The 18,355-nt window shown below is 44.8% G+C and overlaps 1 protein-coding gene across 3 annotated transcripts in view; it reads right to left on the bottom strand.

The window, feature by feature from the left end:
- AKAP12 (A-kinase anchoring protein 12) overlaps window positions 1-4,377 on the bottom strand; it is a 119,199-nt gene extending 114,822 nt beyond the window's left edge. The window contains exons 1-2 of one of the 3 annotated variants that reach the window (XM_030809844.1): window positions 4,284-4,377; window positions 3,613-3,919 (exon numbers count right to left, since the gene is read on the bottom strand). In XM_030809844.1, coding sequence (XP_030665704.1) covers window positions 3,613-3,774 — 162 coding nt within the window. In that variant the 5' untranslated portion in view covers window positions 3,775-3,919; window positions 4,284-4,377. Of the gene's footprint in view, window positions 1-558; window positions 654-3,612; window positions 4,102-4,283 lie in introns of those variants that run through there. The other 2 variants (XM_012506025.2, XM_030809845.1) reach the window with 2 other exon arrangements.
- Between the last annotated feature and the right edge of the window lie 13,978 nt (window positions 4,378-18,355).

Here is an 18,355-nt window from a genome sequence, read left to right as displayed (position 1 = left end):
GGTTTCACAGTGTTAGCCAGGATGGTCTCGATCTCCTGACCTTGTGATCCACCCGCCTCAGCCTCCCAAAGTGCTGGGATTACGGGCGTGAGCCACCGCGCCTGGCCAATTGTCTGTTTTAATGCACGAGAGTCAAACACATCCTTAAATTTACCAGTCAGACAATGGATTCTTCCATTTGAGTACATCTTTATGTTTTGGTGATTCATGGCTCTTGTAATCAAATGGAACCATAGCTTGTGGAGCTAACAAGAGCCCCCATCTCCCCACCTGCCAGAGACAATGGCCTCACCCTGTTGCAACAGACCATTGTTCAATGTCCAGCATTGAAATCATTGATCAGGCAATAAATATAGAAAGGCTAATTAATTATGACTGTCCAGACTTAGTCTGGAGCCTGGCTCCAGAAATCAAGATTAGCCAGACACATGGAAGTCAGTTTGTCACTGCTCACCCCACCCTCTGTTGCCACCTGAATATGTTGCCACCTCAATATTTTTTTAAGACAAATTTTTAAAAACAGACAAGGAATAATGTGAAGTGTGAGGCTTTACTTACCACCAGCATTCAGGTCATCTAATCTTCCTGCACCCTGCAGTTGTGAAACGGCCATGTCTCAAAATTAAACCCTGGCAGATAACAGATCAAGCCACTCCCCCCTCACCCCCGCCCGGATCTTACATATAAAGACTGTAAAAGATTTCCAGTCTATCTCTGGAACTAAGGGAAAAATAAAGATTACAAAAGATTGAATAGAAGATAAAAACTCCTTCCATTTTACAGAAATGCACCATAGATAAAACCAAGATTTCTGCTTTAGTGCATCTAACTGTTAAGCCTGGGTAATCAAAAGCTTGTTTAACTCTCCATTTGACCTAATACAAGTGATAATTCAACCAGTGTAATGTCTGTTCAGAAAAGGGCACTTAGTCAGTAACTGGTAATTAAAATTAGCAGAAAAAAAAGGAAAGTCAATCCAATTGCTAAACAGATACCATGCATGTGACATAAATGTCAGCTGTTAGATAGAAAAAGATCTGCCTACAACCTTTAATTAATGATCACATTCTATCCAAGGAGGGAAAAATGATGTATTAGCTTAAACGTCCCCAACCGTCCATAGACACATCAAGGAAGTTCAAGACATAATCCTATGTAACTCAGGGTATGAAATGGTCTCATTTGAGCCATTATGCACTTAATATATTTGTCTATTTAAGATAAAACCCAATTTGAAATTGCAACGCTAACAAGTCACTCTATATCTAGAGAAACAGAATCCAAAGCCCCCAAATCTGAGGTTTTTGGCCAAAGTAGTCACTTGATCTATTAATAACCGAACAGACTGACTTGCCTTAGTCACTATCATCATCAGTCTCACGTGATAATGAAATGATCAAGGGTTAAATTGTAGTAAAATCAGATAGGTCAAGGTATTCTCCAACTTGATATTCTCCAATCAAAACCAAGGAGCCAATATCACCCCTTCCTCTTTCCACAAGTATTCCTGAGAGCTGACTCTGCCAGACAGCATGGCACGCATGAAGGTACACCGTTGGTCGGCACAACCAGGCGTGTTCCCTGTCCCTGTGAAGTATTCAGAACAGCCAGAACACTAAACCCACACATGTGAAAACTGCTGGGACGGGTCCATGGTGCCACGGAGCCTGGAGTGGGAGATGGGATTACTTGGAGGTCAGGAATTGGAGCTTAACAAGAAGAGGGGAGGCAAGGGCCATGGTGCTGAGTCATTCTTAATTGGGGAGTCCTTTTGAAAAGACATTTGTGTTCAAAGCCTGAGTGATAAATTTGGCTAGTTTAAATGAAAACTAAATACATTCCAAGGATACATGTAAGTGTATTGATTTGTCTCCAAATTGATAACTGGGCACTATGCCAACAAGTTCAATGATATTCTGGATGTCATTTAAGTGATGTTTTAAAAGGAGGTTGTTTGGCTGCTTCAAGACGGTTGGCAACTTGGAAAGAGGAAAAGGATAAGGTTACGGAAGAAGGAAAAAGAGAACGGAAGGAATATTTTTAAATAAACAAATTCAAGTTTACTGGGAAGGGAATAAATCCCGTATTTCAGGGTGGACAGTTAGTAAGATCTGAAGGAGTATAAAAGCCGGGGCGGTGGGGGGAATGTCACCCAACTGCAAGTTTTTAGCAATTATACCTTAAAATTATTTTCATCACTAGACTCTGAACACTGATTACAGAGCCACTTTGACAGTAGCTGGCATCAAAACATTATGTGCATACAGTAAGTATTAAAATGCGACTTGGATCTCAAACGGATAGTACATTCCTCAGGCCAGAAGCTTAAGCATCTCTTAGAAAAACCTACATAGCACAGAGGCACAGTTAGTACTTAATATCTAGGGACCACGGATTTTACAAGTAGTTACGAATCAAAGACTGGAGGTAAAAATTATATTATTAACAGCAGTCTCTCTGCCCAAATGAGACTAGGACAGCTAAGGAGGTCAAGGCAATTAGGTCATGGTTGTAGGTTCCTTTTTTTTTTTTTTTCATATTGTAAACATCTACACCTCCTGCGATAACTCACGTGCTCTATCCTCAAATTTGACATACCGCAAATTTAACTATTAAACATGGTTATCCACATCTTTCTACAAGGTACCACAAGGGTACCTTTGTGATACCAGTAGAGTGAAGCCTTGCTAATGAATACACGCGCTGGAAAATACATCTAAAATACCACGACCAGAACAAGCCACAGTCTTGGCGGCTGTCCTGGCCCACAAGAAATATTCCAGCCTTGAAGACTGAAGCCGATAAAAAGCAGTCGTTTCAGCACTGCGTCCAGGGAAGAGTACCCGGAATGCTCGTTACACTCCGACCCCATCCTTCGAGAACTTCTAGCCACTCTAGTGTGTGTTTGGCCAACTGAGTCTGCAGGCAAAGCGCTGAGCTAACGCGAGGAGGGCGCTGGCTGGTTTGCGAAACCTGTCATTCCTTCTGGAAACGCAGCGCCTGCCCAGGTTTTCCCAGGCTCCGAGCGAGCTACACCCCAGGCTTTGCCTCGGGAAGGCGGTGCCTGCTCGGCCCGCTGCCGCAGGAGGACTGGGTACCAAACCCGCTCGCTCCAGGCACCGCTGGCATCCAGGGCGGTACGCGGCGGGGAACCCGAGGGTGATTGGGCTCCCCGGCAGGCTCCACCACGCGTCCTGGCCTCACAGCCGACTTTCCGCATCTCCGAGTTCCGGAGGGCCGGCCCGGGGTCCATTCTCCATGGATCCCCCCCGCGCAGCTCCTCCGCCTCGGGCTGGATGGCTCCCACCGGAAGAGTGTGGAGAAAGGCTCAGCCGCGGTGGGCAGGGCGCGGGTTTTATTACTGCGGATGGCGCAGTGGCCTCCCCTGGAGACCCGCGACAAAGATGCAAGCCCCCCGCCGCGCTCGCCGCTGCTCTGGCCCCGCCCCGGCGCAAAAGACCCTGAAAAGCCTCCAAAGAGGGGTTCGCACTCCTGAGTTTGCAGATAGGGCTGGATGGGCTGGGAAGTTCTCTCGGCGGAAATCGGAGGGACCCCCCACCCCCACCCCAAAGACCCGCGCCTCCCGGCGCAGGTGGCCCGGCACGCCCGTACCTTGGTGGCGGGGTCCGCGGCAGCGATGGCGGGGTCCCCGGTGGTGTCTGGCGCCGCCTCGGCCGAGGGGCCGCCGCCGCTGGGCTCGGGCTCAGCCGGCGTGGAGCTCCCCTCGGGCGGCTGCTCCGGGCTGCGCTGCTCGGTGGAGCTCCCGGCGCCCATGGCTCCTCCGCACTTCTCCCGCGCCTAGCCGCCGGGTTACGCCTTCCCCAAGCCGCAGGGACAGGGGTAAGAGCCAAAAGACGCGCGCCCGCGAGGTCCCAAGAGCGCCTTCCTTCGCCGCCAGCCTCCTGCGAACGCGCCCAGCCTGCGAATGAAGGAGACGCGCTCGCGGCAAACTCCTTAAAAGAAAAGGAAAAAAAAAAAAAAAAAAAAGGCCACCTCTTAGCCTCCGCCTCCCTCCCCCTGGTTTTTCCCTCGCTTCATCACATGAGCACAGCCCCAGACACGCCTTGCAGCAGCATCTGCCCCCAGGCTGCCGGGACCAGAGGCGCTGCGACGCGCCAGCTCAGGTCCAGGCAGCAGCCCACCGGCCCTCGGGCGCCTCCTGTTTCTAACAGGGGGACTAGAGCTGCGGGGACGACCCAGGGCCTCAGAAGGCAAGAGAGCAGGGGAGCAAAAAGCCTGCCGGTGACACTGGACTCTCTGGGGTTTATTAAATGATGGATCACCCAAGGCAGGAGCTTCTGCTGCAGCCGACTTTCAGCTCGCCCAGGAGCGAGTCCGAGTCCCCATTTGCTTTCCTGCAGACTGTGTTTAACTCCAAACATTTGTTCCAGCCACCTCCCCATTAGCAGGAGAAAGGCAAGCGCTCCCTGGCTCCTCCTGAGTGCGACCATATTTGGGCACCTCACGTGGCAAGAGCAGGGAACCGAGAGGTTAACGCAGTCAGGCCACGGATGAGGTGGGCCACGCAGGCCCACGCTCTCCTATCCTCCGGAACAAGTGATGTCAGGCGATGCCATCAGCAGTGCTAGCCGCCCCCCTTCCCCCGGGGAACGGAATGGGGGAAATGAGGCTGTAACCGGAAATGTGCCCGTCCTTCTTTGAGGGCCTGTGCTGGGGGTTACCCATCCAGGCCACCTCTGCTCCGAGCGATGCTGAGGCATGACAGCATAGATCTGTTCCTTTGCCATCAGCCTTTCTCAAAAGATGAAGACTAAATAATATCAATACAAGTGGCTTGCATCCTTTCATTTCTGACCCTTGAATATAATATGTATTATATGAACATGGCAGCCAATCAATAAGTATTGGAACTAAATTAAATTTGTAGCTGGATTGCTTGGCGCAAAGCATTAAGGCTTTGGGGCTGAAAGACAAAATTTATTCCAGTTGTAACTAGCAACCGAGTGCCCCAGCTTTCACAAATACTTTGAATCTCCATTAAGAATGAAGAAACCAGCCTGGTTAACATAGCGAGACCTTGTCTCTACAAAAAATAAAAAAATTAGCTAGGCGCAGTGGTGCACCTGTAGTCCCAGCTACTCAGGAGGCTGGGGAGGCTGGGGTGGAAGGACGACTTCAGCCCAGGAATTCGAGGTTGCAGTGAGCTATGATTGTACCACTGCACTCCATCCTAGTCGACAGAGCAAGATTCTGTCAAAAAAAAAGAAAAAAGAAAGAAAGAAAGATGGAAGAAACTTTCGGAATATTCACACTAAATTCCAGATAAATATCTCATACTCAGATTTAGTACGATTTTGTAGAACGTTGGTGTAAACAGTAGTTCAGCACTAGGACGTTTCATGCCTAATGAGTTGCATGAATCGAATGGTACCCTGGGAACCATAGGTTAGTTACTCACCATCAAATTTGTTTTCTGAATTAGTTGTTTTTCTTTTTCTTTTTTGAGACAAGGTCTCGCTGTGTTGCCCAGGCTAGTGTTGAACTGGGCTCAAGTGATCCTCCTGCCTTGGCCTCTCAAAGTGCTGGGATTATAGGTGTGAACCACCACACTGGGCCTGTTTTCTGAATTAATTATTTTTATTTAAAGGACTACACAAAGGCCAATTTATCTGGAGTTTATCTCTTAAGAAACAGTATATTTGCAAAATGCTTAGTTTTAGGAATTTATACACATTTCCGCCATTTTGACTTAAATTTTGACTATTTAGGAAACATTAGAATTCTTATTCTGTACCAGGCACTGTTCAATGCACTTTACATAATAATCTTTACAATAACCCCATGGGACAGACAGTATTATTCTCATTTTACCATTGGCAGGTCGGGGAGGAGTAGGCCCAGAGGAATTAAATTGTGTGCTTTAGGTTTCACACCCGGGAGTTGGAAGAGCAGGAAGTCCAACTGGCATCTGCCTTCAAGGTTCACACTTCACCACCGCATGGCACTCCCCTTCCCTTTCCATCAACTGTGTTCCCTCCTCTCAGGGGTGTTAGTGAAACGTGGCATTTGGACCTCACTTAGGATTTTAAGAGCAAAAATCACTGTTAAAACCTACTTGAGGCCAGGTGCGGTGGCTTACACCTGTAATCCCAGCACTTTGGGAGGCCAAGGTGGGTGGATCACCTGAGGACAGAAGTTCAAGACCAGCCTGGGCAACATGGTGAAACCCCGTCTCTACCAAAAGTACAAAAATTAGCCAGGCATGGTGGCGCGTGTCTGTAATCCCAGCTACTCAGGAGGCCAAGACACAAGAATTGCTTGAACCTGGGAGGTGGAGGTTGCAGTGAGCTGAGATCGTGCCATTGCACTCCAGCCTGGGTGACAGAGTGAGACTCCGTCTCAAAAAAGAAGAAGAAGAAGAAAAAAAAACTATTAGAGAGTAATTAACGTCAGCACATTTGAAAATGTATCAGTAAGTAGCACAAATACTATCAACATTTTCACATTCTGTGAGATTATATTTACTTGGTTCCTGGGAAATTCTTAGCAAAGCTTTTCACATCCACTAGCCTTTAAATTTTCAGAAAGGATTGCAAGGTCAAGCCAACAGTGTACAAACTACATGCTGAGGAAGATATCAGCATCTGCTTAGATTAGCAGTTGCTTGCTTTTTGTTTATTTTCCAGGACATGTAAATGTTCATATTCTTATTTGTAAAAAGTAAAATCATAGGGCTGGGCACGGTGGTTCACGCCTGTAATCCCAGCACTTTGGGAGGCTGAGGCGGGCGGATCCCAAGGTCAAGAGATTGAGACCATCCTGACCAACATGGTGAAACCCCGTCTCTACTAAAAATACAAAAATTAGCCAGGCACGGTGGCACGCGCCTGCAGTCCCAGCTACTCAGGAGGCTGAGTCAGGAGAATCGCTCGAACCCGGGAGGCGGAGGTTGCAGTGAGCCAAGATCACGCCACTGCACCCCGGCCTAGCGACAGAGACTCCATATCAAAACAAAGAAAAAAAAAGTAAAATCATATTTTAGGAGATGTGCACATTCTAGTACTCTCTATTCTGCCTGAAACAGCTCTGTGATAAGGGAGAATTAAGAATAACAAATTCACACAAGCACATACGTAACTGCCTTTGGTTTCTGAACTGACCAAAAATCCCTTCTATCTTACTTAGAGACTAGGGAGTTACTTTTTGTTTTTTTGGTTGTTTGTTTACAAAAGTGATTATGGTCAGGCCTAGTGGCTCACGCCTGTAATCCCAGCACTTTGGGAGGTTGAAGTGGAAGGATTGCTTGACACCAGGGGTTCAAGACCAGCCTGGGCAACACAGTGAAACTTCCATCTCTACAAAAAATAAAAAAAATTTAGCCAGGAGTTGTGGTGCATGCCTGTAGTCCTAGCTACTTGGGAGGCTGAGGCGGGAGGATCACTTGAGCCCAGGAGTTCCAAACTGCAGCCTGGATGACATAGTGAGACCCTGTCTCAAAAAAAAAAAAAAAAAAAAAAAAAGAAAAGTGGTTATGTTATTAATTATCTCTAGCAATGAAATAGCCCAACCTTTTGGGTATGCCACTTAGTGCTTCAGAATGTTACAAAGTTCGTTTTTCTTTTCTTTTCTTTTCTTTTCTTTTCTTTCTTTCTCTTTTTCTTTCTTTCCTTCTTCTCTCTTCTTTCTTTTTCTTTCTTTCCTTCTTCTCTCTTCTTTCTTTTTCTTTCTTTCCTTCTTCTCTTTCTTTCTTTCTTTCAATAAATTTTTATCAAGTGCCTATTATGTGCCAAGCACAAAGTTACCACTCTACTTTCCAAGGTTCTAAATCGAGTCATTGAGGTTTTCTTTTCTAGGGCTTCCAAGATGCCTTCAGAATTGCTTGGATTGGCATCAGAGTGGAGGGGAGGCAGGTGTTCTCTATTTTTTACTTCTCAGTCCAAGGCTGTTGGTTCAATGTTGCACCAGCAGCTCAATTTTTCTCCAAATAGCAGGATGCAGGTGTCCCCACACATCCTCTCCCATGGGACAGTCATTGGTAGAGCTGTTTCCCTGAGAGGGTTAACTCTGTCATAAAAACAGTTTGAGATTTCTCAAAAACAAATGCACGTTGCCTGTGTAGCAGGCTGAACCTGTACTTCGCACACATACTTCTCCAGAAAGACGGGTCACATGAGGTTTAACAATAAAATGTAGAGTCATAGTTGGGCACCTTGTGCATGCACCAAAACATTTTCAAATATAACATTAAAGGAATTCACAAATGTCAAACATTTTACACCTGAGTTCAGACACCCCCTTCAAAGTGCAATAATAATTATAATTATTAAAACAGTTTAAAATCTACCGTTAACTCTACCCTAAAGATTCATTCTCTAGTTACAAAGCCTTCGCTGAGACTGGCAACTCTTCACCTTCACCTTTGAAACTGCTTCTCTCTTAATTATGACTTCTTTGCTTTCCCTGGATAAAAAGCCTACTTCTTTCTGAACCAATTGTTCCCACAGAGATATCCAGTCATCTAAGAACCTAATTCCCACTCTATCTTGTACTTGTGTGAATTTGTTATTCTTAATACTCCCTTACCACAGAGCTGTTTCAGGCAGAATAGAGAGTACTAGAATGTACGCATCTCTTAAAATATGATTTCACTTTTTACAAATAAGAATATTAAGATTTACATGGCCTGGAAAATCAATAACCAAGAATAATGTTATTACCCTCTTGAGAATTCTATGGAAGAAACTGTGAGTAAATTATTTGAATTTTACTTTCTATGTGAGGATTTGAGACGGATTATTTTAGAGCGTTAATTATAATTTGCTAATTACAAACTAGAAGAATTAACAGTTTTATTCAATTTATGAGTACTTAATCTAAGGTTCATATGGAAGCTACAGAAAACGTTCAATTTACAGATGAAGTTTAAAGCTCAGCCACTTGTAGACATACATCATAGATAGATAGATAGATAGATAGATATAAAATGTGCAAATGCTATCCTTGTAACTCTTAAGGAATTTATTGCTTCGGAGTTAAGTATAAAGCCAGCTATTTGGATCTCAGTTTCATTTACCAAGGTTTAAGACTGGCACCTGACTCAAATTCAGGATTACTCTAAAGTAACAAAGGAGAGACTGGAACCAAGATAGCGTAAATGATGTGTCCAATATGGAGAAATAATTTTTCAGGATGCAGTGTTAGAAGATACCAGAAGGTAGGCTGGGCGCGGTTGCTCACGCTTGTAATCCCAGCACTTTGGGAGGCCGAGGCGGGCGGATCACGAGGTCAGGAGATCGAGACCACGGTGAAACCTCGTCTCTACTAAAAATACAAAAAATTAGCCGGGCGTGGTGGCGGGCGCCTGTAGTCCCAGCTACTCGGAGAGGCTGAGGCAGGAGAATGGCGTGAACCCGGGAGGCGGAGCTTGCAGTGAGCCGAGATTGCGCCACTGCACTCCAGCCTGGGTGACAGAGCGAGACTCCATCTCAAAAAAAAAAAAAAAAAAGAAGATACCAGAAGGTATATGGAAGGTATCTACATTCCAGGGTAGATCAAGTGGCTGTAATCCTCACAATTTCAAATCCCTTTTACGAAGGACCCTATAAGTATCCAACATTAAAATATATACATTTTCACATATTAATTCAATAAACTTTCACTGAGTTGAGTGCCAGGCAAAATGCAGAGGACTTTTCAAAGTTGGAAATTTTGCTTCAATAAGTCAACATTACTTACTCAAAACAAAGCTATTATACAATATATTATACGATGCAAACTGTAGATTTTATGTTCCTCTACCAACTTAAATCCCTCTGTGGCCTGGTGCAGTGGCTCACGTCTATAATCCCAGCACTTTGGGAGGCAGAGGCGGGTGGATCACCTGAGGTCAGGAGTTTGAGACCAGCCTGGCCAGCATGGTGAAACCCCGTCTCTACTTTAAAAATATACAAAAATTAGCTGAGCGTGGTGGCGTGAGCCTGTAATCCCAGCTACTTGGGAGGCTGAGGCAGGAGAATTGCTTGAACCTGGGAGATGGAAGTTGCAGTGAGCCAAGACCACCACTGCACTCCAGCCTGGGCGACAGAGTAAGACTCTGTCTCAAAAAAAAAAAAAAAAAAGATTAGGTTGTGAATTGATAAACATCTCAACTAGCAATACACAAAGGAAAGGTGGATAAATTGATCTAATGTTTATTTTGTATTCCTTTAAGTTAGCTTGCTAAATGCTTTTAAAATCATAACAATAGCAATAAACCTATATAAATATGCCCAAATGATTTTTGACAAAGGCTCAAAAGTATTCACATGGAGATGTCACTAGTAAATAAATAAATAAATAAATAAATGTATTTTTTTAAAAAGACAAAAGTGCAAAAGTAATTCAGTGGTGGATGACAGCCTTTCAACAAATGGTGCTGAAGCAATTGAACATTCATGGGCAAAAAGTTAACCCTGACTTACGTCACACACCTGATAAAATAATTAACTACAAACAGATCACAGACTTACATGTAAAACGTAAAACTGTAAAACTTTTAGAAAAGACAGGAGAAGGCCAGGTGTGGTGGCTCACGCCTCTAATCCCAGCACTTTGGGAGGCTGAGGCGGGCGGATCACGAGGTCAGGAGATCGAGACCATCCTGGCTAACAAGGTGAAACCCTATCTCTACTAAAAATGCAAAAAATTAGCCAGGCGTGGTGGTGGGCGCCTGTAGTCCCAGCTACTCAGGAGGCTGAGGCAGGAGAATGGTGTGAACCTGGGAGGCGGAGCTTGCAGTGAGCCAAGATCTCCCCACTGCACTCCAGCCTGGGTGACAGAGCGAGACTCCATCTCAAAAAAAAAAAAAAAAAAAGAAGGCCGGGCGCTGTGGCTCAAGCCTGTAATCCCAGCACTTTGGGAGGCCGAGGCGGGCGGATCACGAGGTCAGGAGATCGAGACCATCCTGGCTAACACAGTGAAACCCCGTCTCTACTAAAAATACAAAAAATTAGCTGGGCGTGTTGGCGGGCGCCTGTAGTCCCAGCTGCTCGGGAGGCTGAGGCAGGAGAATGGTGTGAACCTGGGAGGCGGAGCTTGCAGTGAGCCAAGATCTCCCCACTGCACTCCAGCCTGGACGACAGAGCAAGACTCCATCTCAAAACAAAAAAAAAAAGAAAAGACAGGAGAAAATCTTAGAGAGCTAAGCCAAAGCAGGATAGTTCTTAGACTTGATAAAAAAAGCATGATCCATAAGAGGAAAAACTATAAATTGGACTTCACCAAAATTTAATACTTTTGTCCTACATAAGACCCAGTTGAGAAGATGAAAAGAAAAGCTACAGATTGGGAGAAAATGTTTGCAAACCACATATCCCACAAGGGACTAGTATCTAAATATAGAAAGAATTCTTAAAACTCAGCAGTAAAAAAACAAGCAAACAAACAAAAAATCAACGAGAACACAGGTAAAAGACTTGAAGCAACATTTCATCAAAGAGGATCTACAGGTGGCAAATAAATTGTGTGCAATTTGGGAAAAGCAAATTAAAACCACAGTGAGATATCACTACATAAAGATCAGGGTGGCTAAAATGAAAAAAATAGTGACAATGCCAAATGCTGATGAGGCTGCAGAGAAACTGGATCACTCATACATTGCTGGTGGGAATGTAATATGGCATAGTCACTCTGGAAGACAGTTTGGCAGCTTCTTTTTTTTTTTTTTTTTTTAAACTGAGTCTCACTCTATCGCCCAGGCTGGAGTATGGTGTGTGATCTTGGCTCACTACAACCGCCACCTCCCGGGTTCAAGTGATTCTTGTGCCTCAGCCTCCCAAGCAGCTGGGATTACAGGCGCAAATCACGCCCAGCTAATTTTTGTATTTTTAGTAGAGACAGGGTTTCACCATGTTGGCCAAACTGGTCTCGAACACCTAACCTCAAGTGATCTGCCTGCCTCGGCCTTCCAAAGTGATGGGATTACAGGTGTGAGCCACCATGCCTAGCCGGCAGCTTCTTAAAAAACTAAGAAGCCGGGCTGGGCACGGTGGCTCATGCCTGTAATCCCAGCACTTTGAGAGGCCGAGGTGGGTGGATCACAAGGTCAGGAGTTCAAGACCTGCCTGGCCAAGATGGCGAAACCCCATCTCTACTAAAAATACCAAAAAAAATTAGCCGGGCATGGTGGTGGGTGCCTGTAATCCCAGCCACTCGGGAGGCTGAGGCAGAGAATTGCTTCAACCCGGGAGGCGGAGGTTGCAGTGAGCCAAGATTACGCCACTGCACTCCAGCCTGGGCGACAGACCGAGACTTGTCTCAAAAAAAAAAAAAAAAACTAAGAAGCCAAAAAACAAAAAAGACAAGAAACAAACAACTACCATACCATATGACCTTACAGTTACACTCCTGGAGCTTCACATAACAACTTGAACATGCATGTTTATACCAGCTTTACTTGAAATAGCCCCCAAATGGAAAACCTAGATGCCCTTCAACATGTTGGTTAAACAAACTGATCTGCCCATACCATGAAATACTAGTCAAAAATAAAAAGAAATAAACTATTAATACATGCAACAACCTGCATGAATCTCCAGAGAATTCTGCTGAAAGAAACCTGCCGATCCCCAAAGGTTCCATACAAATGATCCCATTTATATGACAGACTTGAAATGGCAAAATTATAGAAATGAAGAGGTCAGTGGTAGCTAAGGGTTAAAGAAGGGTAGAGAGTAGAGAGAACTGGGTGTTGCTGTAAGAATGCAACAAGAGGGATTTTTATGGGATGGGAATGTTCTGTTCCTTCACTGTATCAATGTCAATATCTTGGTTGTGATATTGCACTCTATTTTTGCGAGATGTTACTATTGGGGAAAACTGGGTGAAGGGTATACAGGATCTGTCTGTATTATTTCTCACAACTGCATGGTAATCCACAATTAACTCAAAATGAAAATTTTAATTTCTGAAAAAAAAAGATAAAATATGTATTTTCAGATGGGCTAAAATAAAGGTCCAAGGTACCTGTTTATGTTCAACTTACAGCCTCCTTCACGTTCCAGTATCTTTGAAATACCCTTTTAATATTAAAATAAGCCAAGATAGAGATCAACACAGTATTAATAGGTTGGTATTTTGTTTTGCTTGTAAGCTTGTTAACTCTGAAACAATCAGACTTGATAAAATACAGAAACAATAGATTTCCTGACTCTGCAGTGCTTTGTACAAAGCTCCTTTCACTCCTTGGCTTCATCTTGCCAATGAAGAAGTAGTGGACACACCTATAATCTTCCTGGCTGATACCATTTCCAAATGCTCCTGCAGGAGTCTCTCACCTCACTGTTTCTCTACTCACCAATGTGTAGCATGGCTCTAGTTTGTAAAATGCATGTTGGAATCTAAAGGATCATGAAGATGTGTTCAGAGTCAGATAAAGAAAAAAAGGGCCAGGCGCGGTGGCTCACGCCTGTAATCCCAGCACTTTGGGAGGCTGAGGCGGGTGGATCATCAGAGGTCAGGAGTTCGAGAACAGCCTGACCAACATAGTGAAACCCCATTTCTACTAAAAATACAAAAATTAGCCAAGTGCAGTGGCGCACACCTGTAATCCCAGCTACTTGGGAGACTGGGGCAGGAGAATCACTTGAAGCCAGGAGGTGGAGGTTGCAGTGAGCTGAGATCGCACCGTGCCACTGCACTCCAGCCTGGGCAACAAGAGCGAGACTCTATCTCAAAAAAACAAAAAAAAAAAAAAAAAAACACGAAAAACAACAAAAAAAAAAAAGAAAAGAAAAAAGGGATGACTTTGGGGTTTTAAATGTTCATTTTCTAGAGTAAATTTAATTTGAACAAAATTGAGCATGGTTCATACTTCCTGAATTTGGAAAATCCATATCATTCTTATTGCCTATATTTAATAACAACTATTATATATTCACTTGCCTGTAAACATTTGCAACACTCAGGGTAATGCAGCAAGACACTCTCCAAGATTAACACATAAGTAAACTTTTTTTCTTTTTAGAGATGGGGGTCTCACTATGTTGCCCAGGCTGGTCTTGAACTCCTGGGCTCAAGCAATCCTCCTGCCTCAGCCTCCTAATATAACCATTCTATAATTATGTTTTTAAAAAGCTTCAATAATGATTAAAGCTCTCAGCACATAGTATTCACCAACATTAGAAGCTATTTTTTTTCTTTTTCTTTTTTAGAGGCAAGGTCTCACTGGGTCTCACCCAGCTGGAGTGCAGTAGTGTGATCACAGCTCATTGCAGCCTTGAATTCCTAGGCTCAAGTGATCCTCCCACCTCAGCCTCCTGAGTAGATGAGACTACAGGTGTGCACCATCACACGCAGCTAATTTTTTTCATTTCTGTAGTGACAGGGTCTCCCTATGTTGCCCAGGCTGGTCTCAAACTCCTGGCCTCAAGCAATCCTCCCCCTTCAGCCTCTCAAAGCACAGGGGTTAGAGGCATAAGCTTCCATACCCGGCCAGAAGCTGATTTTTTTTTTTTTTTTTTTGAGATAGTGCCTGTCTCTGTCGCCCAGGCTGGAGTGCAGTGGTGTGATCTCGGCTCACTGCAACAACCTCTGCCTCCCAGGTTCAGGCAATTCTCCTGCCTCAGCCATCAGAGCAGCTGGAATTACAGGCGCATGCCACCAAGCCCCAGCTAATTTTTGTATTTTTAGTAGCGACGAGTTTTACCATGTTGGTCTGGCTGGTCTCAAACTGCTGACCTCTATGAGATCCTTTGAGATCTATGAGATGGGCTTGGTTTGAAAAAACTAGCAATTAAGTTGAAGAATAATTTCCCTTTACATTTTTTTTTTTTTTTTTTTTTTTTTTAAAGTTTTTTACCAGCTGGTGCAGTGACATCTCCTCCCCCCCTCCCCCCTTCTCCTCTCCTCTGACTACCCCCCACCTGCTAATTTTTTTTTTATATTTTTAGTAGAGATTTCACCTGTCTCATTCTACCGTATTCCTCTCCAAGTGGTTACAAGTAGCACCCCCCTCTACCTTTTCTCAGTACAAGTTACAAGAGCAACCTCCTTTACTTCTTTATTTTATTTTAGATACAGAATCTTGCTCTGTCACCCAGGCTAGAGTGCAGTGGCACATTTACGGCTCACTGCAGCCTCAACCTCCTGGACTCAACTGACCCTCCTGCCTCAGCCTCCCCAGTAGCTGGGACTACAGGCCTGCGCTACCATACCATGCCTGCCTCAGCCTCCCAAAGTGCTGAGATTCCAGGCGTGAGCTGCCGCACCCGGCCCAGAAGCTGATTGTTGAGCAGAATGAGACTCGGGTGCTGACAGTGGACCTAGCCCTAGCCCCAAATATGTCTGCATGGAAGGAGTTTCGATCTGCAACACTTCATTGTGTTCAAGTAAAATGGTTTCTTGACACTGGAGATATGCAGAGAATTCCATCTTGGCCCCTCTCCCATGTAATTGTATGCCTAAATTTGGTGTCAGGCAGAAGAGGTAAGGGGATATAAAATGTTTCTCTACACCTCTCCTCCAGACTTTCAGAGATTTAAGAGCTTTAAATATCTCATTCTCCAGTCTAGGGAGGAAGACACTGTGGACTTTCTCCACTCATGATAAGAACTGGCTGAAAGAGCTGATTCACCATTTGTTCCTGGCTTCATAGTTTCTTTGAGATCTATGAGATGGGCTTGGTTTGAAAAACCAGCAATTAAGTTGAAGAATAATTTCCCCCCATTTTAACACTGTTTTTCTCAGTACAAGTTGCAAGAGCAACTTCCTTTATTTCTTTATTTTAGAGACAGAGTCTTGCTCTGTCACCCAGGCCAGAGTGCATTGGCACGTTTATGGCTCACTGCAGCCTCAACATCCTGGAATCAATTGATCCTCCTGCCTCAGCCTCCCCAGTAGCTCAGACTACAAGCATGTGCCACCATACCATGCCCAGCTAATTTTTTTTTTTTTTTTTTTTTTTGAGACGGAGTCTTGCTCTGTCACCCAGGCTGGAGGGCAGTGGCACGATCTCAGCTCACTGCAAGCTCTGCCTCCCGGGTTCACGCCATTCTCCTGCCTCAGCCTCCCAAGTAGCTGGGACTACAGGTGCCCGCCACCAGGCCCGGCTAATTTTTTGTATTTTTAGTAGAGACTGGGTTTCACCGTGTTAACCAGGATGGTCTCAATCTCCTGACCTCGTGATCTGCATGCCCAGCTAATTTTTTGTAGAGACGGAGTTTCGCCATGTTGCCCAGGCTGGTCTCGAACTCGTGGGCTCAAGGGATCTGCCCGCCCTGGCCTTGCAAAGTGGTGGGATTATAGGCCTGAACCACAGAGCTCAGCCTAGAGCAACTTTCTTTAAATATATTGTCATCCAAAACCTTAAAACCATATAGATAATTAAGTGGGAGTCTCTTCCTTCCCACCCAAGCCATAGTTGGGATTCCGGAAATTGTTTGGAGCAGGTAAAAATGTTTGGGCTTGGCTCTCATTCTTAAAGCTGCAAACGTTTCAGTCACTGCCCATATACTACTTATTTGTTATATATTCATCATGAGAGCTGCTGATCTGATTTGAAGTCCCTTATCTGCCCCACCCTTTCCAGACACCCACTCCTGCTCCATGCAATGGAGGCAATTTGCTGCAGGAAAACTTGCCCCAGGGCTTCCTTGGTCTTCCTGGAGCCTCTAGCAGCCTAAGTTATGTGTCCTGGAACCCCTAGACCCTTGGAGAAATTGGCACAATTATTCATCCCTTTGTGGGGTGGGGGTGAGAGGGGCCTGCCTGGGACAGGCCCCAAGAACAATGAAGTTACTCTCTTGATAAATTGGACGTATTTTATTTTATTTTATTTATTTTTTATTTTTTATTTATTTATTTATTTTTGAGATGGAGTCTCGCTCTGTCAACCAGGCTGGAGTGCAGTGGCGCAATCTCGGCTCACTGCAAGCTCCGCCTCCCGGATTCACACCATTCTCCTGCCTCAGCCTCTCCGAGTAGCTGGGACTACAGGCGCCCGCCACCATGCCTGGCTAATTTTTTGTATTTTTAGTAGAGACGGGGTTTCACCGTGGTCTCGATCTCCTGACCTCGTGATCCGCCCGCCTCGGCCTCCCAAAGTGCTGGGATTACAAGCGTGAGCCCCCGCGTCAGGCCATGGACGTATTTTAAACCAGTGCATTGTCTTTTTTGTTTTGTTTGTTTGTTTTGGTGGGGCAAGGGGTTGACTACAAAATAGGAAAACTAATCAGTGTGATTTAAGCCAGATAGGGTGATGCACGCCTGTAGTAGTCCTAGCTACTCGAGGGCTGAGGCAGGAAGATTGCTTGAGCCCTGGGGTTCAAGACCAGCCTGAGCAGCATTGTTACCGAGAGGGGTCCGGATCCAGACCTCAAGAGAGGATTCTTGGACCTTGCACAAGAAAGAATTTGGGGCAAGTCCATATCAGAAAGTGAAAGCAAATTTATTAGGAAAGTAAAGGAATAAAAGAATGGCTACTCCACAGAGAGAGCAGCAGCACGGGCTCCGCTCCTCGTTGGCTATGTTATTTCTTGATTATCTGCTTAACAAGGAGTGGATTATTCATGCGTTTCTCTGGGAAAGGTGTGGGCAGTTCCAGGAACTGAGGGTTCCTCCCCTTTTAGACCATATAGGGTAACTTCCTGACGTTGCCATGGCATTTGTAAGCTGTCATGGTGCTGGTGGGAGTGTCTATTGGCATGCTAATACATTATAATTAACATATAATGAGCAGTGAAGATGACCAGAGGTCACTTTCATCGCCATCTTGGTTTGGTGGGTTTTGACCAGCTTCTTTACCACAAACGGTTTTATTAGCAAGGTCTTTGTGACTTGTACCTTGTGCCAACCTCCTATCTCATCCTGTGACTTAGAATGCCTAACCTCCTGGGAATGCAGCCCAGCAGAGCTCAGCCTTATTTTACCCAGCTCCTATTTACATTGGAGTTGCTCTGGTTCAAACACCTCTGACAGCACCCCATCTCTACAAAAAAAAAAAAAAAAAAAAAAAATAGCCGAAGTAGTGGTCCATACCTGTAGTTCCAGCTACTGGGGAGGCTGATGCGGGGGGATCCCTTGAGCCTGAGAGTTTGAGGCTGCAGTGAGCCATGATAGCACCACTGCACTCCAGCCTGGTTAACAGAAGGAGACTGTCTTAAAAAAACATACAAAAACAAACAAACAAAAACAATAACAACAACTACGAAAAACCAACATTAAACAATGTGATCTATCTCACTGATCATTGTAGAATCAAAAGTTTCCACCAATTCAAAGTGAGAGTTTAGTCTGTGAATCAATAGCTGATGAACAAGAGATGAGATCAGTTAACATGACAGACTTAGCCACTTGGGGAACTTATTTTCTAGAGGACAAATTGATGAAAACAACAGGAATTACAACCCGTTAATCTGTC

Source organism: Nomascus leucogenys, chromosome 3 (assembly GCF_006542625.1).
Source record: "Nomascus leucogenys isolate Asia chromosome 3, Asia_NLE_v1, whole genome shotgun sequence".
Lineage (NCBI taxonomy): Eukaryota > Metazoa > Chordata > Mammalia > Primates > Hylobatidae > Nomascus > Nomascus leucogenys.
This window is presented reverse-complemented; position numbering and strand designations above follow the sequence as displayed.